Source organism: Amphibalanus amphitrite, unplaced genomic scaffold (genome assembly GCF_019059575.1).
Source record: "Amphibalanus amphitrite isolate SeventyFive unplaced genomic scaffold, NRLGWU_Aamphi_draft 000031F_arrow, whole genome shotgun sequence".
Taxonomy (NCBI): domain Eukaryota; kingdom Metazoa; phylum Arthropoda; class Thecostraca; order Balanomorpha; family Balanidae; genus Amphibalanus; species Amphibalanus amphitrite.
The window spans coordinates 343,653-368,395 of record NW_024881527.1 but is presented as its reverse complement, the minus strand read 5'-3'; the positions used below and the strand labels follow the sequence as shown (position 1 = coordinate 368,395).

Sequence of the window (24,743 nt, the reverse complement as noted above, 5' to 3'; positions counted from 1 at the left end):
GGCCGGCCGCCGGTCAATACGGCTCTGTGAGTCAGGCCGGCCCGGAAGTCGGCCCGTGGTTCGCCGGTCGACGCGCCGTGCTTCCGGGACCGTGAGTCACGCTGTTGGACAGCGTGGGGTGGCGTCAGCCAGTGGACGCTGCCGCTTAGGCGGACATGGGGTGAATATGATCGCCATATGATTGGCAGTTATTCGCGGCAGGTGGAGCTCAGCTGCCAGTCACTTCAGCAATCTTGTAACGCTGCTTTGCAAAATCAATATCCAGTGGAAGCTATTTACGACTGTGAGAGATATGTTGCTGACGATGCTTGTGTATCGTGCGGCTCGCCGCCTGTTCTGTACTAATCCGCCGCGCACCTGGCCCACGCGACCTACGACTGTCGAATTAGTCGACTGATTTTATCCGAGACCGGCCTGAGCAGAACAGGTTTGGCCGCCGATTGTGGGCTGATATACCCGAGCGCAGACCCTGTGTTTGTCCGGCTCGGTGCAGCTGAGGCTGGTGGATTTCCAGTCGTCCCTCCCCGCTCCCCACTCCCAGTGTCTCGAAAGGCTGTGTTCCATCTGCGTGGAAGGGTGCGAGCGGCAGCGTGCGTCTCCTGGCGCCCAGCTGTGCTCGGCTGGGGTTACGGATCGGTATGAGGAGGGGTGGCTGACCGCGGCCGGCCGACATACCGGCGCACTCCGCCCCTCATCCTCTAACCCTCCTCTCCACCGAGCGGCTGTGGTGGTGTTCGACCTCCCGTCCCTTTCTCTCCGGCTCGTTCTGTCTGGTGGCGGGGATGAGGCTCCACCGAGCGCCACTGATGACTCCACTGCCGGGGGCGTGTCGCAGTGACTCAGCGCGGCGCGGGCCGACTCCGATCGCCGCTGACCGGGCCGCTGCTGCTCCGGACAGGGCGCGGTGCCGACAGCCGGCGGCCGGCCGCTGCATACGAATGGCGTGTCCGGTCGCCGCCGGGCTCGAACAAAGGAGCGCGCCGCGCCGGAGGAGGACCGGCCGCCGCGTCCTGTCCCGATCTGCAGACCGCCGCCGCACGTGGCCGGTCCGCTGGGAGCGGGCGGGCCGCTCGGCGCAGCGCGGGCCCGTGTTGTGTTGTCGGTCGAACCGCTCTCCTTTTGTGGCCGGCCCAGCGACCGACTCCCCCGCACCGCACCGCGCCGCGCCGCGCCAGCCGGCAACAAAGACGGCCGGCCGGGGCCAAAAGTCAACGGCCTACTCCCGTGGGAGTCAACGCCGGCGGCGGTGGAAGCGGACCGAACGAGGCTGGGGCGGACGACGGCCGGGAACTGATGAGCTGGAGAGCTGGTGAGCCGGTGCTCAGCGCGCTCAGTGAGTCGTGTCGGTGCTGAGTGCCAACGCGGCGGCTGTGGTCGCCCAAATCACACCATGCCGGACCATATCAAACCGTCATGGTCATGACAGCAGTCTGCCGCGCCATCTCGCCGAATCGTCGTCAGCGCGGTCCATATTGAGCGGCTGACTCGCGCGGCGCGCTGGCCCCTCAGCAGCGACGACCTCGGGCAGCGCGCGGGCCGAATCGATGCGGGACGCGCCCGCGCCGCACGCCAATGGCATCGATTGTCGCACCTCGCAGTCGAGCCGGGCCGCCGACAACCCCTCCGCGTGATCCGTGGTGGGGAGGAGGGGAGAGGAGAGAGAGGGAGGCGATCAGAAGAGATGGGGAGATCGGGGAGAGGCGGGCACTTTCGCTGCCGACTCGGCGCCGGTCGTGTGCCGTTTCTCCGGCCGCCGGCGGCAGTGCTGACAGAGCAGTTCGAACGACGGACGCTGACGTGGCTGGCGGCGCCCCGCCGGAGCCTGAGAGGTGCACGGCCCAGAGCACATCACAGCGCAGCGCAGTATTGGGGCCGCTTGGCCGTGGACGCATTGAGGTCAATTCCGATAATTTGAAATAAACTGAAACTGTCCGAGCGAAAAGGTCTGTAATTGGTTTCCAGCCAGAGACTGAGATGTATGACCGATGCCTGCCTGTGTGGCAGATTAATGTCCGATGCACGGGTCGGACCGCAGCAGGGCACCTCCTGCAGGGAAGCCACTGCACGGCGGCGGTTACCATAGTTGAGCGGGAACCCAGTGGGCGGTGCCGGGAGGCGGGCCACCTCTCAGCGCCCCCGGCGCTCCTGGCAACTTGCCAACGCCGCACCACGGCCGCCGCGCGCGGCCGTCTCCGGTGACCTGTGGCCCCAGCGCGACCTGCGGCCCTAACATTACCTGTGTGACTGCCCTCACCTGTGGCCGGTCCGCAGGGATTGGCTCTGCCATGAACGTGTGGCCGTGTGAGCGCGGCGAGAATTTTCCACCGCGTCACGCGGCCAGCTGTGCCGTTCGGAGAAGGCGCTGTTCCGCTGACTAACGCCTCCCGCTGGCCGCTGCAGTGGGTATCGGTCAGCCGTCCCGTGCACCCTGCAGAACCCGCCCCTGCCAGCGGACCCCTGCCGAGCCCGACCGGTGGCTGACTCAGGAGGCGCTCCTCGCCGCGGTGACGGCCGCGGTGACGGTGGTTGTGTCTTAGGTCACCGATCGATGGGGAATCCCTTCCGCATGTGGCGCAGGATGCTGTCTGTGCGCCACCTGTCCTCGCTGCGGTATGGATGTTGATAATGCATCGCCCCGGCCCGTTTGTTCAGGTGCCGTGTGACATTTAACGCCATAGGTCGCGGTCAAGTGACGGCGCCATTGATTTGGTAACCTTTGTTTTACGGTGAAGTGGGATGCCTCCATATGGCCCTGGCTATGAGCTCTTCTGATGGCGCTGGAGTGCGCTGTGATTTGGAGCCGATCGATGGCCCAGTTTGGCAGCGACTCTCGCCCGCCTTATCAGCGCCGCGAGGAAGCCCGCTCCCGCCGCCTGGCTGGGACACTGAGCGTGGTTTTGAAATGTCAGCGATGTGCCACACTGGGTTCAGTTTACAGGCGTTGACGTGAGGTCGGCACGCCCGCACGACGGAGGCGGTGGCTCAGTGAGGAGCCTCACGCCGTGGCACGAGCGGGCCACGGACGGCGTGCGGCCGTGCATAATGGCACGTGGCAGGAAGGGCAGCGCACCGCCCCCTGTTGCCGGCCTCATTCACCCCACTCGGCTATCGATAAAGCACCACTCAGGCGTGAGTGGGACGGGGTCGGAGGGCGATATGCACCAGACACGGTATACGTAGACGGGCGTCTGAGGACGCGTCGGCTGAGCGACGGGAATGGGGACGCGCCGGGGACGCGTCACTTTGTGGCGGCTGTCAGTCCAGCAGTAAAGATCGGCCTCCGCCCCGTCCCCGTCCCCGCTCCCGCCCGGGCGTGGCTGATACCACATTCAGACGCCATGACGTTGGTAAACATCGGCCCCAGTGAAGACCGGCCAGAATGCATTCCTCGTTTATACACAATGAGGCCGCCGCGAGCGGCGCTTGCTGGAACGAAGAGCGACCGCCGCGCGACGCCGACTCGCCATTATTCATAATGAAATGGCACGTGCGACGCCTCCGAATACAAAGCGAGCCGAGTGCGTTCGATGGAGCCAAATGTGGACTGGCTCCAAATGGATGTCGCGCATACATAATGCATGTCGGTCTTAGGAAGTGTCGCGACACTACACCGCGATGGGGTTGGTGGAACGCGGTGTAAGAAATTAGAGCACCCAAGCACCTGTCATTGACAGACATTATGCGAGCTGCTACCTGCTGACAGGCCTGCTTCTATCGTTACAAATCGCATGCAAGATAGCAATCTTCGCTCCGTATTCGAGGGACGACGGTCTGCATGCGTGACCAAATATGGTCGCAGGCATCCAACAGCCGTCGGGTCCCAATTTCACTCGGCAAACGACACATAGAACGCCGGGCTCTCACCGTCTGACGAGCTCTCGGCGGGAACGGCGGGCCGCCGGCGGCCACCGACTGTGTGGTTTGTCCTTGAGCCGCTATCGGTCGCTCCATGGCCGTTGTCGGTTTCAGGACGCCCGTCCATTGCCGGCGTGTGTTGCGACATGACGCTACCGGCAGTGGTGAGGAGTCGCCGCTTGTGGGATAGAATGAGGAATCTGACAGGTCGCCTGGGAACGCTGCAGACTCTGGTGTGCCGGGCACAGTAGCCGTGGTTGGGGGGCTGTCAAGGAGGATGTCACCTGAATAACATGATAACAGAATCGTGCTGCTGGGTTTGATTATAATCCGTGTTTACTAACTGGCGATTGGCGCGCCAGTAAAACAGCAATATCAGCGAATTGCCGCGGCTTACACATTGGTGGTGTCTCTGTCAGTGTAACGTTATTTCAGTCCTCTGAAGGACAAAGGTGGCTCATTGACAGCCTTCACACGATCCTTGGATGATATCAAGCTCTCCAGCTACCTGAGCCGTCCAGGTCGGCTCCGACTGCCGTCCAAGGGGCGATGGGTTCACTTGTCCGCGCGGCAGGCCCTGGCTCCAATCTCAAGGCCCGGGTGAAGTCCACGGCGGACGCCTTACAAGCACCAGGCGGCACGAACCCAGCGCGAGGGTGTGTTTACTCCGGAGTGTACCAGAGCCTGTCAGCCAGTCACTCGCCCGACTCTCTCCAGGCGATCCGACGCACTTTCGAGCTGACAGACGAACGGAAGGTTTGATTACCTTGGTTAGCTTTCAAGTTGATAGATCGACTGGCGGTGGCGAATCTTCATGCGCAGACTGTTGTGGTGAGTTACGAGCGCCATATAACTTTATCGCTGCGCCAGCCCTGGCACACAAATCATCAGGTTGCAGCGAGTTTCGTTTGGGGTCGTCCAGGAACTGATAATGATGCTCGGTTGTAAAAGTCCACTATGTGACATTTCCTCGATATCAACACGGTCTGCTCCGTAGTGTGACCATTGACTGCGCTTTGACGGAACCGATGCTATAACACTGATCGGTCGGCATGCAACAAGTGCCCTGGAACGTCGTTGTTTTGCAGGCGGCGCCGCCACAAAAGAGAGATCTGTTTTTCCGCCGCCGACCGATTTCCTCGCTGGTGTTTTCCTATGGCGATAGCCTAGCAACTGGCCGACCGAAACTTCGCCGGCTAGACTGACTGGCTTCACAAGGAACTGACTGTGAAAACAGAATTGCAGCGGTGAAGCCACATGTTGGCCTGCTGAATATGAATATGTAACACGCTTATTTAGCGCGCAATAGCATCGCATTTTATGCTGTATTCGAGGGATGAATGCTGCGTATAGTGTGTAGCCACCTGGTCCGCCCGATTTCTGGTGTAAGGCGCAGTCCTTTGTTTCACTACCACGTGCCAGAGTGGGCGGGGTGCAGGTCTGCGCGCGCTCTGCCGTGTATCTGGGGTGGCGCTGACTCCTGCGCCCCGTCCGTCCCGACCCGTCCGACCGACCGGCGACCACTGCACGACCTTGGCTGCGATCGTCCGGTGTTTGTTTACCTGGTGCTCGGTTGGTGTCGGCGGCGCTGCCAGGCCAGTAAAAGCAGGACGAGGCGCTTTGTCCCCCCCCCCCCCTCGCCGCTGCTGAGGGCTCTTGACGACTGTTGTGGCGCCGACCAGCAGTGACTGCCAAGGTCGTGCTGTGTGCGTGAGGCGCACGGGGCACACGTCTGGCCGGCGTGCTGTCCGTCTCTCCTCAACTTTGTGACCCTGCCCCGGCTCTGTTGTCGGGCCCGCGGCGCCGGCGGGCCCAGCTGGCCTCGCTCTAAGTGCCCTGTTTACAAACGGGCTCGACCCCACGACCGAGTGAGCGCGATGCGGGCTCTCGGCGAAGGGCGTCTGCTCCGGTAAACCCTGGACGCTCGGAGATGATGTCGAGATACGGACAGGATCGGTGGATTGTGGAATGCGGACGGTGGGCGAGGTAGACTGGTGGAAGCGTGGTAATGATTAGACGATGCCCGGTTGTTAGTGGTTTTGCGCTTCTGAATTCGTCGATAGAGGGTCAACGGGTCCAGTTGAGTTTGGCCCATCAAAGTGTAGCAGAACTGACAGGTTCGGGGTTGCGTGAAATGTTGAGGAAATATCGGCATGCTTAGCTGCACCGAATAAGGCACTTGCATGTCTGAAACAATGCATCAGCAACAGAAATTTACCTGTCGATGTAATGAGTTACTGTTGCGTCAGTTACGAGACAGTGAGAAGGAAGATCGCCGAGCTATGTTGATTGGTGGTGGCTTTTGACGGACGGGCGCTGGGTATGGAGCAATATCCCAGTGTGGGTCAGCGGGCGGCCAGCCAGCCCCTGAGGACGGAATGAGCTCTAGGGTGTTAGTGCGTGCCTGCTTCTGTGTGAGTTGGTCTGTGTTCAGCGGCCTCGGTTCGACCTCTGTGCACCTCTAGAGTAGGGTGGGTCGCAGCGGACCGCGGAACCAGGCCGACACAGCCGGGGGCGCGTCTGTGAGTTTACGTTGTGTTGTTTGTATTGATCACCTCTGTTTGGACTGCGAGTTGTGGGAACCAGGCCAGCTGAGTCATGTGATCGCTGACTGGTGATGTTATTGTTGTGCAGTCGTGTGGTATTCTTCACTGACCTGTTTGCCTGTCTGTTCCTCAGGGTCGACTGGGCTCGGCTCCCCCGGGCTCGTCCGCCGGCGGCCTGCCGGGCTTGCCTCCCGCTCCCCCCAGCGGCCGGTACAGCGACCTCCGGCCGGGCGACGTCTCCTCTGAGCCGGAGCGGATGATCCACGACCGCATCCACCGGCTCTACCAGAGCACCGAGCCGGCCGGGCAGCACAAGCCGGAGCCGGCCGGGCCGGCGGCGGCCGCCGTCCGCCCCGGCTACCCGGGCCCCGACTACCTGGCCTCCTACTACGATCAACTCAAGGGTGTCCAGATGCACGCCGCCAAGCCGCCGCCGCCGCAGCCGCAGCCGGTGGCCGACCGTCACAGCCCGTACCTGCCAGCAGCCCCTCCCGGTACGTGCCAGGGCGCGCTCAGAGGCCGGGGATCTGCCGTGTGGTGGGAGGGAGCGGTGCCAGGTGGCGCCCCGGGTCTGGCGCCGCTGGGAAGGCATTGTACAGGTGGCGTGCTCGTCTCGGGGCTTGCCAGGGTTGGATAGCGAGGCAGATGGTGTCGTAACACGGATGTCACATAGCATACCAAAAGGTTTATGCTTTGTTTAGTTTCTTTTGCCGTTGGTATGCATTGGAAGTCTGTATATGGCTCAGAGCGCTCATGTTTATCGATCATGTGACTAAGGGATACGAATACCTTTGATCTGATTCATTGATATCATATCTACAGGAAGCGTCATCAGAATGCAGATAGTAGATCGGCTTTGCGTATGACGTGTAACTCGTGACGCGTGGTTTATCTATGCTGTGTTTCTGATTGTCGCCCCTCCCTCTCCATCCACAGGTCAGCCGAGCTACAAGCCGCCGATGTCGCACCCTCCGCACGGCCGCTCGCCGGCGCCACCGGAGGCCCGTCTGCCGCCGCCGCCGCGGCCGGTGCCGGCACACGGCGGCGAGCGCAGCTGCTCGCCGTACCTGCCGCCGGCGGTGCCGCCGCCGCCGCACCGCTCCGTGTACTCGCCGCCGGCCGGTCTGACGGGCGCCGGCAGCCGTCCGCCGCCGCCGGCTCACGGCGGCCGCCGGCCGGCCACGCCGCCTACTCAGCACCAGACACTCGACCTGAGTGTGGGCTCGCGCTCCGCCGCCGCCGGCCGCGAGTCGCCCAAGAGGCCGGCCTCCACCCCGGTGCTGAACCTGGGCGTGTCGCCCGCCAAACGGCCGCGTCCCGAGGAGCAGCAGTCACAGCAGCAGCAGCAGCAGCAGCAGCAGCAGCAGCAGCCGGCGAGCCGGCCCGACGAGCCGCTGGCTCTGGTGGCTAACCCAGTCCGCTCCTCGGCCAGCCCGGCGCCTGTGGTCCGCGAGCGCGACTCATGGTCGGCGCCGCCCGCTCCGCCGGCGCCGGCGGTCATCTCATCGGCCTCTGCGCCGCCGTCAGGCACCTCCTCGCCGGCGCCGGCCGACGTGGCTGTCAAGGTGGAGCCGGCCGACACCAGGCCGTCCACCTACACGCACAAACTGAAGAAGAAATGGCTGCAGCGTCACGCAGGCGGCGACACCGAGTCGACACCGTCCAGTGTGAACGGTTCGTCAAACCCACCGGCTGAGCTGCCCAACGGTAGCGCTGAGGGCGTCAAACCAGTCATCAAGGTGTCGCCACCGAGCAGTGTTAAGTCTGAGCCGGCCGAGTCGGAGGCTGCCGCGTCTCCGGCGCCCACCCCCACCGTCAGGTCGACCCCGCCGTCACCGCCGTCGGCGCCCGAACCGAAGCCGGCGGCGACAGTGAACGGTGACGGTGACTCGGATAGTTCCGACAGCACGCCGCCGGCCAAGCGTAAACCGGCACCCCGCCGCAAGCCGCCCAAAAAGGCCGCCCTGGAGATCGCTGCTGCAGTGACCCCGCCGCGTGAGGCCAAGCGCCAGAAGGTGTCGGACGCCAGCGATTCGGATAGTGATAAGGGTAGTGAGGAGGACGACACGCCCACCCGTGATGTCAGGAGACAGGACACCAAGTCGGCCAAGAAGCGCGGCCGACGCACCAAAGAGAAGCCGGCCAAGACACCAAAGCGTCCCGCGAAGCCGGAGAAGAAGGAACCGTCTCCGCCCAAGAAGGTAGAATCCTTCAAGAGGCCGTCGATATCCAAGCTGAAGAAGTCAGGCGCGAGTTTTGTGCAGAACCAGTCATGCTGCGACCTCTCGTCGAAATTACCCAAGTGTCGCGAGTGCCGTATCACACAGGGTCAGCGGAATAAGAAGCTGAGCAACTGCTGTCGGTTCACGTCGTTCCGCCGGCTGCGGTACACCAAGTCTGGCGTGCTGACTGTGGCCGGTTTCTGCGACCCGGAGAAGGACGCTGAGGAGGAGGACAAGCGTCTCTGGCTGCCGGCCGAGCGCGGCCAGTCGCCGCCGGCTCCGCAGATGCAGACTGAGGTGGCCCGCCTCCTGTTGAACCACGCCAGCAACCAGTTCTGCGAGCTGGTCGGCGTCGAGCAGGAGGCGGCGCGGAGGCACATGAACACCGACAAAACAGTCGCCTGGAAACGGGTCGTGCACGGCTACGGCGAGATGTGTGACGTGTGCGAGACGAGTCTGTTCAACGTGCACTGGGTGTGCTCCAAGTGCGGGTTCGCCGTGTGCATGGACTGCTACCGCACCCGGCAGGAGGGCACGGTGCGGGCCGGGGTCGAGCCGGGCCGCGACCGCGACCGGTTCCAGTGGATGCTCTGCAGCAGCCGGCAGCCGCACGACCAGCAGCGGCTGATGCTGACTCAGATTGTCACCGGTGACGCGCTCTCGTACCTGGGCAGCCGGGTGCATGACGCCCGCCGCCGGGCCGGCCTGGCGCTGGTGTGCCAATGTGAGTCGGCCCGCCGCCCGGAGCCCTCCGAGACGGCCGAACTGTCCAACGGAGCGCGCCACAAGCTGGACGAGTACGACGGCGGCGACCAGGACGACGACAAAAAGGGCTCGCCGCTGACCCTGCTCGCCAACGTGGCGCTCTACGACTCCAAGAAAAACTCTGACGTGAGTGGCCGTGCATATCATTGTCAATTTAATTTCTCTATACCTTTTTCTCTTTTTTTCTTCTGGATTTAGTTTTTCAGCGTCATTTTTTTCGCTCATGCCTATAATTCGCTTGCCACCGTGTTTTGACATTTGTTTGCTTGTTTTTTGTTTTGTTGGGTTAGGCCCTTTCGGTCCAATGAGACCATTTCAGAGCCGGGAGGATGATAGGATATAGGGGGAGACATTGGTCTGGGCAGGCACCCTTGTGAGTCGCCGGGGATGAGCCCGTCCAGAGGACAGGCCACCCAGCCCCAAGGCACTCACTGCACCCGGCTACGGGGTGCGCTCCCTCGGGAGCAGCGGTGCCGCTCCAAGGGAGCAGCCCGCATGAGATAAAGTTGCCTGTCCAGCCCGGAGAGGGTTGTGGCGTGGAGGAGAAGGATTTCAGCATCCTGAGGATAGAAGCACGGACGGGGGTGATGTTTTTTTTTTTACATTTGTTTGTTTGTTTGTTTTGTTGGGTTAGGCCCTTTCGGTCTGACAAGACCATTGCAGAGCCGGGAGGATGATAGGATATAGGGGGAGACATTGGTCTGGGCAGGCACCCTAGTGAGTCGCCGGGGCTGAGCCCGTCCAGAGGACAGGCCACCCAGCCCCAAGGCACTCACTGCACCCGGCTACGGGGTGCGCTCCCTCGGGAGCAGCGGTGCCGCTCCAAGGGAGCAGCCCGCATGAGATAAAGTTGCCTGTCCAGCCCGGAGGGGGGTTGCGGAGTGGAGGAGATGGATTTCAGTATCCTGAGGATAGAAGCACGGAACGGTGTTTTTTACATTTACCGGTTCAAGTATTGTCTAAACTCTGTTTGGTCTTTATCTTTCGTATCAGTTCAGGTCTATCACGTTTTTCCAAACTAGTTAATAACTTATCAAGCTGCGGCCATAGGAAGCACCCGCCGTGGCCAAAGTGGGCCAATTTCTGGACTTAACCGATGACAGGGCGGCGCCGATGTTGGCGAAATTGGATGCTTTATGGGTGTTGACGTGGCCCTCTGTCGGGTGGCGCTACCCATTTGTTTGGCGGCGCCGGCGGCGCCCGTGACACGGTACCATAACAGGTCTGTCGGCCGCTGATGGTCCGCGCCGGGCCGGGCACCGCGCGGCCGCCGCGCTGACAAATAGCGCCCGCCCGGCTGTGTGAGTGCCTGTCTCTGTGTCTATCTGTCTGTGTCTGACGTGTCCGTACCTCGCCCGGCAGGTCTCCAACAGTGAGAGCGAGACGGAGGGCGGCGACAAGGAGGTCGATCTGTCCACGCTGCGGAACCTGCTGCTAAGAACCACCGAGGGAGGCCAGCTACAGGAGAAACCCAACTCCAAAAATGTGAGAGACGCTCGGCTGTTGAAGGAGGGTTTGGGTGCCCGCATGCGGTGGCTTTTCAACGACTTTTTTGAGTGACTAGAAACCTGAGAGGTTAACGTTAACTTTGCCTGACTAGGTCAGCAAGTTTCGTGTGTATCACTCGACCCTTCAATGTAGCTGCATGAGTAATGGTAGCGGCGATTTGCTCCGGGCTTGAAGGGCTTAGGTTTTGGCTCCAGGGGTCGCCGTTGTCCCGCCGTGTGCCGGTGTGCGGTATTGCGTTCATTTGTCGCCGGCCTGGCACGCCCTAGCCGAGTCGTAACCGGGCCGATGGTCGCTCGGGAGTCATTACTGCGTGCGGGCTAAGCCCCTCTAGGCCGCCCTAACTTTGCGACCGATGCCCCGGCCTTCTAACCGCCCACGGGGTGGCTCGCGTCACTAACTTTGCGGGCGGAGGGGTGATTTACAGCGTGTTTACTGTTCCTTGTTGTGCTGACCGCGCCCTGACCAATACCTCCGCCTCTCGCAGGATCGCGCCAAGACACCGGGCGACGCGGCGCTCGCCGCGCTGGAGGAAACCTTTGATAAGTCACCGAGTGGTCAGCCGGGCTCGCCGGAGCAGCCCGAACTCAAGTACTTTGTGCGTCGGGATGCGCCTCGGCCGCGCGCGGCCCGCCTGCCGCCGCGGGTGATGACGCCGAGTGAGTCGCAGCGCCAGTATCCGGACGTGCGCCACGGCTGGCTGTGTGACGGCCGGCTGCTGCGGCTCACCGAACCGGACGCGGCCGGCGCGCTGCGCCTGTTCCGCGACCAGTGGCGGCGCGGCCAGCCGGTCCTCTGCTCGGGCGTCAGCAGTCGGCTGGACGCCACCATCTGGACGCCCGACTCGTTCTCCCGTGAGTTCGGCGAAGAGCAGTCGGAGACGGTGGACTGCACGAGCGGCGCGCCGCAGGCAGCGCAGCCGCAGCGCCGCTTCTGGGACGGCTTCACCGACCGTGCGCAGCGTCCGCGCGACGACGCCGGCCAGCCGCGCCTGCTGCGGCTCCGCGACTGGCCGCCCGGCGAGGAGTTTGCCGATGTGATGCCGGCGCGCTACAATGACCTGATGACCGCGCTGCCGGTCACCGAGTACACCCGGCGGGACGGCCGCCACAATCTGGTCGGCTGTGTGCCCGAGTGTTTCGTGCGGCCTGACCTGGGGCCGCGGCTGCACGCGGCGTACGGCAGCGCGGCCTCGGCGGCGGCCACCTGCCTGCGTCAGGACGTGTCGGACTCGGTCAATGTGCTGGCGTACGTGGTCGGCGCCGAGGCGAGCGGGGAGGATGAGGCAGAGGTTCAGCGCGCTGTCGAGGAGGCCGGCTGTGACCCGCTCACCAAGCGCCGCGTCAAGGAGGAGCGCGCCGGCGTCATCTGGCACATCTACCACGCGGCCGACGCTGACAAAATACGAGACCTGCTTAACAAGGTGAGAAACGCTTGTTGCACTGGTCTGTGCAGTGACGTTCGCGATAGTTGGGAGTGGGCCAGACTGGGAATGGCGAGATTTTGCGTCACGGTTGTGTTAGACTTTGTTGTTCCTCAAAAGTGTGATGGCTGTGAACAGGGTTATATTATTATGTAAGGCAGTCTCGCTTGCTTTAGCATTCGCTCGGATATTCTAACATCTTTGTGCGGTTTCGGTGAGTCCATTCCGTAAGGCGAGGGACCTTAAAATGGTGCATTGTGTGCGAGCGAAAAGTGCAGTATGCCGGACGTTATCCGAAGTGATGGGCGTTGTCCCATATGGTTATCACCTTAGCCGGAAATCTTTTCATTGATTTTGCAGTGAATAGCTGCAAATTGGCTGCTCAGTTATTCATAGCCATGGACGATGAGTGCCATGTTTTCCACAAACGCGACGCCATTGCGTGCAACCAATTTCCATATTGTGTGGTGACCTTCACGAAAAAAATGCGCATACCCGTTAAACCGACGCCGCGAAACAGCGAACTAGGTACTGTGTCTCTCCCCTGAGCCGGCGGCGCGGGTCTATTTCAGTTTACATGCCTATCCCCGAAGCCGTGTCCCTGCGAGCATGTAACGGCATATAGATTGGACATTGAGCCGCGGCGGCGGCCGATCTCAGCGGCCCATTTCGGCAAACAGCCCACTTGGCCGCCGCGCCGGCCTGGGGCGGTCCCCGACGGCGCTCCCCGGCGAACGGGGTCCCGGCAAGGCAGACAGATAATTTCCATGTAGGTAGTTGTGAATTCAGACTGGTGGGGTCTGCGGGCAGCGGCGTGCCTGTAGACTCCGGTGGTCGCGGGCGACGGCCGGCCGCCGCCCCCGGTTCCGGAGAGTGTCGCTGACGTCCAGCGGTTCCGCGTGTGACCGGCGGCCGTTCGTCTTGTGGGGACGTGCGCCGTCCGAGCTGAGCCAGCTGCTCCCGGCTGCTGCTGAACTCGACACGCACCGGCCGCCCCCGCCGCATGCCAAGTCACGCGGACATGCCAAGTCACACGGTGGGCGACGGTACATTTCTGGCGGCTGGTGAACACGGGTATTGAGTGGGTGTATCCACTGCGCTCTGCTGCAGAACGCAGACGATCAGGCATATATAATGAGCATTGTTTGCATATTTTCTGGTATTCGAAAGACTCTTCAACAAAGTTGAGAATGGTTGTTCTTACGCGCCCAAAATTGGTAATAATAGCCGGATCTCCTTTTGAGAAGCCAAAATCATCTGAACTATAGCGTACGTCCGAAACAAAGCCCGACATTTTGGGTTTGCTGACTCGGGCTCAGTGTTCTCAGTGTGGCCGTCCGTTCCGTCCGCTCCGTCTCTAGGCTGATGAGCCGGCGCTGGCGGTGGGCGTTTGACAGCTGCAGCGGTGATAGACTGGCCATCTCTCTCTGTCCTCGAGAGCCGGAGTGACTATAATGGGGGCCGGATCACCGGGTAGACGGCCCCGACGTCAGCGAAAACCGCCGGCTCCAAATGAACGGGCCCTACATGGGCTGTCCGGTGCGGGCGGATCGTAGAATTTGTGTGCCTCGCGGAGGACGGTGCTGTTGAACTTCACGCTGACCGAAAGCGACGCACCGGTCAGCGGCCGCTGGTGTCGAACCGTCCGCTGAAACTCGCGGTGACTCCGGTCCGGCGGCATTCTCATGCAGGTCGCGGTCTCTGCGACACCTCCAAGTCGGTCTGACGGTGACGCCTTGCGCGCTGTCACTGAATTATAGGTGCGCGGTCGCGGCGACCGGTGGCTGCATTATGTAGCCGTGTTAGCACCAGTTGTCCCCGGCGGGGCGTGGCGGGGTGGCCCGCTCAGATGACCTCCGACCTGTGACGAGCGGTGACCGCTGGGACGGCGGGGCGTGCCCCAGTGACGGGAAAGTGGAGATGGAAGCCGGGTTGAATACCAAGGGGGAGTCATGAGCTGCTGCTTTATGAGGCGTTTGCTGGACACTTTAGACGTCGCATATACTTGCCCCGGGCTGGGGATCAGGTCTGGCCGTATGCCCTTGGTGACTCACGAGTTTCGAGCCGAGCTACTAAAGCCTTCATCGTAGATACCTATATCACCAGAGGCAAGCATTTACCCTGGGCTAATGGCCTGAGGATGCTTTATAAGTTTATCTTTCATTGCTTTGGCGACTCGCACACAGGCGCCACGCTGCTTATATGCAAGATGGTAATCGTTGTGTAAAGATCGTAAACCTTGAATGCTGAATGCCATTACTGTAGAACGCTGCTTGCGTTTCTGTCATATTGCCGTATGCATTTAACGTATGACTGGTGAAGCCCCGTGACAACGAGCGTCCTTGGGACGTGCTGTGGTAGTTCACTGTAGCTCATTTATGCTGCCGCTCGTTGCGAACCCGTGTCAACTGCCTCATCGTTCTCAGCAGTCATCACAAATGCCGTGAACTTGGCTAAATGGGCTCATTTGATGGACTGTTGAGTGTGCCTGGCTTTAGGTCGATCGAGCGCGGTCGTCAAGCTCAAGAGTGGTTCCGTGATCCGGTCGACGGGCTGTCTGGCCGCCGCCGTGGGTAAATACCGTCGACTGACCTCCCATCGCCTCCCGTCAGGTGTCTGTGGAGCGCGGCGAGGAGGCCGACCGGGAGCACGACCCGCTGCTGGAGCCCACCTGGTACCTGGACGGACCGCTGCGGCGCCGGCTGCACGCAGAGTACGGCGTCTCCGGGTACGCGGTACTTCAGTGCCAGGGCGACGCGGTGTTCGTGCCGGCCGGCGCGCCGTACCAGCTGCGGCACCTGCGCTCCTGCATCAGCGCCTCGGTCGAGTTCGTCTCGCCGGAGAACGTCGGCGTGAGCTTCGAGCTGACGCAGCAGCTGCGCGCGGCAGCCGTGGCCGCGGCCGCTGCCGAAGGAGCCGGCGCGCAAACCGCCGGCCACGACGACAAGCGGCAGATCAAGAACATCATCTACCACGCCATGAAGGAGGCGGTGTCCTGCCTGCTGCGGGGCGGGGGCGGAGGCGGGGGCGGCTCGCCGCCGGCCGGCGCCAGCTAGGGATGATCTCTGGGCAGTGGAGGCCGCCGGCCGGCGCCCGGCCTGCCCCACCGGTGATCTCTCGCGCGCGGCCCGCGCACTGGCCGCACCGCGCGGCGGCGTACAAAATGGGGCCGAGCCGGGCGCGCGGCCGGCGGCCACAGGCAGTCTTTCAGCGCCCGCTGGCCGCGCTGGCGGTCGGACCGGCAGATTCCGTGTGTCCGTCGGCGCTACCATTGTACCGTGCTGTGTGTATGTATGTGTGGGTGCGTGAGTGTTCTGTGTGTTCGCGCGCGTCGCTGTGGGTTGTTTTCGCCCGGCCGCCGCCGGGGCCGGGTCGGGGAGTTGTTTCGATGTTGGGCCGCTGTCGTTTCCAGAGCCGGCGCTCGGCCGGCGGGCATTGTCGTTACGTTCTGCAGCAGATGTACTGCTGACGCGTGCTGTCGTCACGCCGGCCTGTACAATGTACAATGTACAGAACTCCGTGTATGTACCGGGCAAGGCCGCGCGCGCCGCGGCGCGCCGGTCACCGCCACCGTTCTGTCGTCTGTGTTCACTGTATAGTGTGGCTCGTGTAGTTTTCCAAAATATATGCTGTTCAATTGGACGTGCGCCGGTGGTGAATGGGCGTCGTTGGGTGGAGGAAACGAGGCAGCGAGCTGGGTACTGTAACGCGTCAGTGGCCCTTTGCCAGTGAAAACCAGCATTTCCAGCGGTCTTTGACAGAACTAGCCTCATGACGCATTTCAGCAGAGTCGCTATTGAGGCTTGGCTTTTGTCATTGGTATTGGTTCGTTTCTATGATCATTCGCAGCCATATTTCGGCCTATTACAGTCTCAATTCGCTTCGATACGTTTGGGGAGCCAGTGACCACAGTTACTGTATGGCGTAATAACCATTCGATCTTCATGCTTGAATGTGAGCACCGGCACAAATGCATACACTGTCAGCCATGTGATACATTAGACGACGAAATTTGGTATTATTTTGCTGACACATTTTTACTTTGCGCTGGCGTGGCTTTTGCATATATGAATGAAGAAATGAACGATGGAATGAAGGTGACGCGGCCTCTTTCAAGTAAGCTCGTCCTTGCTAGACAGGTGCTACGAAAACGGGCCTGCGATGTTTCCTTGGAATTGTTACCGTTGGTAGTTGCAACTGCAACAGCGTCAACTCATGCTGGTTATCACCGGACCATAAACAATTGAACATCGCGCAAGAAATGTTTTATTTCACTCACTACCAACTTTCTCGACTAACTTCCATGGCATATGATCTAGCTGTGGCATGTCCTGAAGCCGTAACAGGTTAGGCTGGTATGATGGCCGCTCCCCACCATCCACTGACCCGATATAGACCGACGATCGCTCACATATGCCAACCTTTACCCGCTGCATCCATTACCAATCTGCCTACTCGCTGCACGGGACGGAATATTATCATCGTTTTCCTTCATCCTACCGGCACGTTCAGCGAGAGAAGATGATGCATGCTGCCATGACGGTGTACCGTCCGATCGACCGGCAGACTCCCACACCAGACCCACTTTGTTGGCTCTGTGTTAGATGTTTCTGTCTGTGTGTATGTTTGGCGTTTGTCTGAGTGCGTCGTTCCCCAATCCCTCTGCCGGTCGACGGGCCGGGACAGTGTAACAAACTGCGATGGCGACTTCCCCGCCCGGTCACGTATTGCACAAACAACTCGGGACTCGGGAGGGCGTGACTAGGGCACGCGCTCAATTCGGCTGACAATTCACTTGCGCACAGGCAAATTGATGTCACGTCGGAAAGGATGGAAGTAATCAAGCTGAAAAAAATCGCCGTCCAAAAAAGATATATTCGCGATTTTTGTCGAGGCCCTCGTCCTGAATGCATGCTACCGTGGAACGATAGGTACGCACTATAGGTGCGATTGTCACCGCACGGGGACGATCGTGCCTCGTGGCCTCATCGTGGCCTCATGAATTTATGCTGCCCGCGCATCCAACTAGCGAGGCTGCACTCATATTATTATCGAGTAATGAGTGAATCGTAACGTAGGTACTTATTCTATCAAAAACGCTGCAGCTGTTTAGCAGGCAGTCTGGGTGAGGGGGAGGGGGGAAGGGGAATGGCGGAGGTGGGGAAAGGAAGGGGAAGGGAGGGGCACCGAGCGATCCCTTGCGCATGCGTAGTAAGCGCGAGTGTGTAGTTACAGGTGAAAATCGCATGTCACCGCACGCTACGACTCCCGAGTTTGTGTTGTGTGTCTGCTGGCGGACCGTGTCACCCGATTTTCATCTGTTTTGCGACGGGTTATTTGAGTCCCGTATTCTAGTGACTCGAATCTGATCCGGGACAAATGGTGAGTGTGAGCTGTGCCCTGTGAGAAACTGTAAGGAAGGCTGCGCTGCAGCCGACCTGAACCCGATGAGACGCCAAGTCGGAGACTCGAATGGACTTCCGGATGGATGGACCTCCAAAGGTAAGCCAGCCTTCTGCACTGACATGAAACTGAAACAACTTGATTGAACTTGAAGTGTTGAATGATTTTTTTTTCGTTCCTTCAGACTTGTTAAGACACATGTATGCCCTATGCCAGTACCTAATCCGGCCCTGTATTGCTCGAAAACGAAAATGCTATAAAAATAGACGCTTCGATAAGAAAGCATAAGAATTGAAGAAGTCAGGTCAAAAAAGGGAGAGGTACCGGGCTGGAACGCACACCGGGCTCGACTGCGGCCTCTCTCGGCCCGCCTGGCTCCATTCCGGTTGGCCCGCCCATCGCTCGACCCGCCTGGGCCATCGCCCGGCCCGCCTGGGCCATCGCCCGGCCCGGCTGGCCCATCGCCTCTCTCTCAGCGCTCTTACAGCGTCGACACTGTGTGCAATCTGCGCTAAAGGCGGATGGCCGTGATCGAGGCGCGCCGTTTGGTGGATTATGACGTGATTCGGTGAGAGCATGGCCACATGGTGCGCCATAGGCGTAGGAACGTTTTCGAAAGTGGGGGGGCCAGGGTTCCAGAGGTCCAAAACCTAACCTACCCCCAAATTCCAATTTCTCCTCGGATTTCGGCCACTTTGTTTTCGCAAACGGCAAACATGCTCAGAGATAAAAAAAAATCGAGACAAAAACAAAAACAAAATTGATTAAAATTTCAGGGAGACTCCCGTCCATAAACTCAAACTGATGGACGCGTTCCCCTGTCCTCCGCAGCCGTTGGCACCCGTGCAAATTCCAGAGGCATCCAGCAACTTTTTCATTACGAGCAAGCGTGAAACGTGCAAAGCGAGTCTTTTCAATATAGGTACCTATAAAAATCAGCATGAACGGCCCAGCTAGGCTCAGCCAGACCTATGACGTTTTTAGGAGGTTTTATATCAGCGACCACTGCAACTGGGCTGATTGACTATCAGAGGCCGGTGTGGGACTTTTAGAGGTCGGTCTGGGCCATCAGAGGCCAGTTTAACCCTCGACGGCCCGGATCTATAGGTTTTCTACATACGCGCCGGCCGAGAGGGCGGGGGGCGGGTACGACCCCCTCGCCGTTTCGCCCCAGGTGGAGCTAGCGCGTCGCGGAAAAACGAGCGTATGCGCCGCTACAAGACGCAGAGATCGATACCCGATTTTAAGGTCCTAGGTCAACCGGTGACCTCTGAGGTCAGGTCAAGTGCCTCAAGGCACGGATCCGTTTTTGGTGAATAACTTCGCAAAAAAACGGCCGCAGAGCGGCGATTTTGCCAGCATCGTGTTCGCCTCTCTCAGGCGCGTCGAATGATTACTTTTTGTTTGGGTGAGGTAAACTGAGGGTGTTGACCTCGGGTCACGGTCAGGTCAGCGCCCCCAGGTCACGAAATTGGTCGAAGGAGGTCATGTCGCATAGCATTCGATTCGGCAGGTCTTCCTGAGTCCATTGATGGCTTTCCCGACTCGCTAGCTCAATTTGATCGGTAGTTATTGACGACAAACTAATATGACCCTTATAACTTCATAAATGACGTCGCGCAAGGTCAACATTGCAAAAGTGACGCATCGAACCTTGCAAGGAGTGCATGAAATCACGATTCGGTGTGCTTGAGATGGTTGGAGATCGTTTCCGGCGCCAGAAAAAGTGTTCAGTTTATCCCCATTGACTTACACCTAATGGTGAGATCACGAAAATGAGCTGACCTCTGACCTCATATGACCTTTAGGAAAAATCCGAGATGTACAGGTTGTGAGACTCCTAATGGATACTAGGTCCTCTAAGGTTCATTTCCCTGTGAAATCTCCTCTGGCAGTGAGGGCGTTGCGAAGTTGCGACATCTGAAGACCGTGCAGAGGTTCACTTATGACCTCATGGGTCAGTGACCTGATCTGACCCGAAAATGCGGTTGGTGTCAAAAGATCCGGCTTGATTCAAAGGTCAGGTATTCAAAGCTTCAGCTCTCTATCGCCGGCGTGTTCGGGGCTATCGCGAAAAAAAGTATGGAGGGGCGGCACCCGCCCCTCCCCCCATCGGCCGGCGAGGGTTAAGGCCCTTAAAGGCCAGTACAGGGCCTGCAAAGGGCAGGATGAGGCCTTTAGATGCCGACTTGCGCCATCAGAGGCTAATGTGGGTCCTTACAGGCCAGCATGGGCCCTCAGAGGTCAGTGTGGGACCCTAAAATGCCGGCATGGGCCGGTGTTGGACCCCAGAGGCCAGCAGAAGGCCCTCAAAAACCAAGATGGGCCTCAGAGGCCAGCATCGGGTCTTCAGAAATATCCAGTGCAAGGCCCTCAGAGGCTAATGGGGGTCCTTACAGGCCAGCATGGGCCCTTAGAGGTCAGTGTAGGGCCGTAACAGACCGGCATGGGCGGGACCTGGAACCTAGAGACCAGCGGAGGGCCCTCATAGGCCAAGGTGGGCCCTCAGAAGCCGATACAGACCCTTAGAGACTGGCATCGGATCTTCAGAATCCAGTGCGGGGCCCTTAGAGGTCAATGTGGGACCCTAAAATACCGGCATGGGCCGGTGTTGGACCCCAGAGACCAGCAGAAGACCCTCAAAAACCAAGATGGGCCTCAGAAGCCGGCATCAGGTCTTCAGAATCCCGTGCAAGGCCCTCATAGGCTAATGTGGGTCCTTACAGGCCAGCATGGGCCCTTAGAGGTCAGTGTGGGGCCCTAAAAGACCGGCATGGGCCGGCGTTGGACCCCTAAGGCCAAGATGGACCCTCAGAGGCCGATGCGGACCCTTAGAGGCCGGCATCAGGTCTTTAGAATTCAATGCGGAACCCTCAGAGGCACCTAAAGGTTAGTCTTGGGACCCCAGAGACAGAAATGAGGCCACCAGAGGCCGGTGTGAGGTCCTCAGACGCCGGCTTGGCCCTTGAGGCCGGTTTAGGGGCCCTTTCAGCGGTCAATGTGGGCGCTTGACCGCCACTGAAGGGCCCTCCGAGATCAGTGTAGGACCCTCAAAGACTGGTTTGGGAGCTGTTAAATAGTTAACGTGGGATTCTTGAGCCTCGTGACAATCGAATAAAGGCCAGAGCCCCATACGCCCATGGGGGCCTATTGGTTGTTTGGGGGGGGGGGGGCAAAGGATATGATGGCCCCTTGATTAGCCTTTGGAGAGGGGAAGGGCATGGCCCTGATCCCCCCTCTGGGACCGCCACTGCACTGAAAAAGGAAGGGGGAGGGACAGATACAGACATTGCTGGCCCCCAGCCTGTTTGAGCCGAGGCGGGGTCACGGTCACCCTGGCCTCCAGCTAGTACGCCTTTGACGAACTATGCCGACCCCAAGCAGATCCGGTCAAGCCTTGGTCGTTTGTATACGCATTCTCCTGCACCGTGCTAGTATTGTCTTATACCTTTTCAGTGCTCGCTGTCCCGCGCCTCGCATTCAACAAAATGCTGTCACCAGGACCCACGGTCTTGTCTCTGATATGGTTTCCTTCATTGAGTGAAGGAAATTGCGGTCAATAACGCTGTAGAAACAAAAGGGAATCTTCATTAAAGGGCAAGCTGAATAGTTGTCAAGTTACCGGGTGGTAGGTACCGTAGGTACAGACACTTAAGTCAGCAAAAAGTGGGGGGGGGCAGTTAACATTGCTGGCCCCCCCACCTCCGAAAGTGGGGGGCCATGGCCCCCCCGGCCCCCCCCCTGTTCCTACGCCTATGTGGTGCGCGAAGGACCCGATCAGCCCATACAAGGGAAGAAACGACGGTAAAACGATATAATCCCGACCCGGTGTGCTCCATTAAAGGGACCCTCCCACCTTCAAAAAAGTTAATGAATTGGCATGAAAGTGATGTCGCTCGGTTCAGAAAGAGCAAAAACGAATATCTACCAAATTTCATCGAAAAATATTGACCGTTTTTCAAGATATTAGACTTTTATTTTTGCTTACTTTTTGGGATCTCCGCTGTTCCTAGCGACTTTATTTGAAAGTGCGGCATTTGTTGCGCGCAAAGCAGCATATACCATCGCGTGCTACAAAACGTTTTAGTCAAACATTTAAAAATCGTTAGATATCTGCGCTGACGTCACACATTCAGAGGGGTATTCCTATGCATTAGCCCCTCTGAATCAAAATGCTGCAATTTTGAAATTCAATATTTCCGATTTAAGGCATTTCTCGATGTTGTGAGTGCCGAAACCGGTAATTGTGAGCCAGGGACCCCATTTTGGCTATCTCAACTCAAATCTAATGTTAAGGTGGGAGGGTCCCTTTAACCAAACTGCCGTAACATTTGGAGCGAAACGGGCCGTAGCTGACTGACCCAAGATGCTGTTATGCAGAAATGATGTACCTAGGTAGGGCGGCATGTCAGCCTCAGGCAATGGCTCAGGCTAATCCGCCCAGCCGTCTTTTTATTCTGAGGACCAAACCATCTTCCCTCATACTTGATCGATGATAAATCATATTTGCCTGTTCCGGACGCGGGCCGACGGTCATCCCACCCTTTTTACCATCGTGACCGTTGGGCCTGCAGTTATGTGCGTCAACTGCAGTACAGCTGACTGAAGTTCACATATTTTCACTGGCAATATGTTCAGCTGTGAGACGTGTCGGGAGCGTTCATAAAGACCGCGCCTTCACATTCATAGGTCAGCGCTCTTCATAACTGGGCTGGCCGGCGAAAGGGCGGTATGGCCGGGGCGCGTGGCCCGGACGGACCGGGCGCTCCCGGTAAGGCCTCGCCCTCTCCCGTGGAGGGCTCGCCCTGTCCCGGTGAGGACTCGCCCTCTCCCCACCCTGCCCGGCGCTCGGCCGCCGCTCACACGGCCGGTAAATGTCAGAAACCATGGCGCCGGGGTGAGAGGCGATCAGCGAGAAGGTCCCAATATCGGCGACCGTAATCAGTCCAAATGGGATCCGCGAGGACGCTTAGATTTCATTTGCATTTTCCCGGGGCTCATCTCGGTTGGCGGCAGAAAGGTCAGCCATGCAGCAATGTGTGATCACACGGGCGAGGAGTGATCGTCATCTGTATAAATTTAGGGGAAGCCGGGGAAGCCCGGCATAGTAAGCTCTTTTTCATTTTTATTACATACCATACGTGCTGTATAAAATGTTGATATCCTGTTAGCTAGATAAGTTAATTGGCCGTGTTTTCCTAAAAATTTCGATTTCGTGGAAATAGTTTAAGGTTGAGAAAATCGAGTTTTAAAAAAGCATTGATTTTTCTGGGGTAAGCCCGGCATAGGGGTAACGCCGGCCACCTCCCTAGCGCTTTACAACGAGTTGATGAAACCATTATGTGTCTTCCAAATATTGACGGAAAGTGAAATATTAAGGTACTGATTAGCTCTGGACATCTTAGAGTTTATGTCACTACTGGTATTTTAGCTAGCATCTACCACATATACAGTACAGGTCGATGAAAATCGTGATGCAAAATTGACAAAAAATGTGTATTTCAAAATTCCTTAAAATTTATTTTTTCATTTATCTAAATGCATCATATTGCATATCATTCGCCTCGGCTGATGAAGAAGAACACAACGACACCATTTTTGAAGCTCTAGCTTCATTGTCTGTCGCGTTATCTGCAAAAACGTAGTTTGACCCTAGTTGACCTCAAGTGACATGACTGTTCCTGTAGCATACAAACATAATCTTAGTTACTTATTGATATAAACTGATGGAGGGTAACTGAAAACCGTTAAAATGGAGCGGATATCTCCCATATTTTACAGTAAAAACCAGGCAAGCAATCGCCCTTCATCCATACCTGATATTTATAGGCACTGGAATAGAGCGACAGGCCGAAGAGGCTTTGTCTATAACATGTTTATTTTCGAAATTTATCTTTGATCTAGGTGTAAGCCAAACCTACTCAGTACTTACCTCATGGAAAACAGTGGTTAAGTGGCATTGCTCTCGGTTGGGGGTAAGCTTGGCGACTCGCCCGGGGTTACCACAATGTGCTAATTTTTATTTTAGAACAGCGATGTTCGAAAAAATGTCATACTTAAGCCAGCCTGCCTCGTCACCCCTCACTACAAACACTTAAACGGTCCTTACATAACATTCTATGTAATACGAGAAGTAGTAGCCTTTGCTCATATTAATGTTCAAATAATGCACAAAATTGAATATATTAAAATAATACTGATATTTCGCCTTGCGGCATCATCAGAGTACACACATACAACTTTAGGTTTCACAAAATGCAAGAAAGAAAGAGACACGTGCGACTTTACCACGGGAACAAACGCCAGCCGATAGTCAAATCTTGTCCTATATAAGAACATTGGAAGAACCTATAACATACGTTGACTACATTTTATACATATGATAACAAATACATGTAACAGTACGGTAGAGCGAAGAACAAACACACAACAGCAATAGGAGACGATGTGCAGACTGTAGAGGCCAGAGACCTATACCACACACCATGTCGGTCAGACACCAGAGGGCTACCCTAGTAGAGGCCATGTATCTAACTGATTGTTCAGACTGGGACGCCTGTCCCGAATGGCCAAAGCCTCTGCTATCTTTCTGTCTGCTGCATCTTTGCACCGGCGTATGATGGAGACAGACAGCCGTGGCTCTGACACATTGGGGTGACACTGTTCCATATGATCACCAAATGGGGTCTGCCGAGTGCGATTCGCGCCGTCACGGAAATGCTCATCGAATCTATATCTGATACACCGTTTGGTTTCACCGATATAGATTTGCGGTGGTCCTCCCAAGTCAGCACATATGGTGCACGTGATTGTGTACACCACGTTCTTAGTGGTGCACCGACCCGTCAGACCACTGGTGCACGTGCGGCATGAACGCTTTCCAGCGCGGCATGGAGGTGGGTCTAACGCTGAGTGAACAAGGCGTCTTTGGATGGTGTTCTCGTTCTTCCAAGACGCCGTGAGACTCGGATTGACTGATTTTAAGGCAGCATCTACTCTCCTAGTCAGGGTGTCGTCTATGAA

The 24,743-nt window shown here is 58.2% G+C and overlaps 1 protein-coding gene across 1 annotated transcript in view; it reads left to right on the top strand.

Moving 5' to 3' along the window:
• The window catches only part of LOC122367399 (lysine-specific demethylase 3A-like), a 38,106-nt gene extending 22,147 nt beyond the window's left edge, over positions 1-15,959 (top strand). The window contains exons 3-7 of the mRNA XM_043340444.1: positions 6,535-6,895; positions 7,338-9,514; positions 10,751-10,873; positions 11,382-12,317; positions 14,930-15,959. Coding sequence (XP_043196379.1) covers positions 6,535-6,895; positions 7,338-9,514; positions 10,751-10,873; positions 11,382-12,317; positions 14,930-15,373 — 4,041 coding nt within the window. The 3' untranslated portion in view covers positions 15,374-15,959. The remainder of the gene's footprint in view (positions 1-6,534; positions 6,896-7,337; positions 9,515-10,750; positions 10,874-11,381; positions 12,318-14,929) is intronic.
• Positions 15,960-24,743: the final 8,784 nt, after the last annotated feature.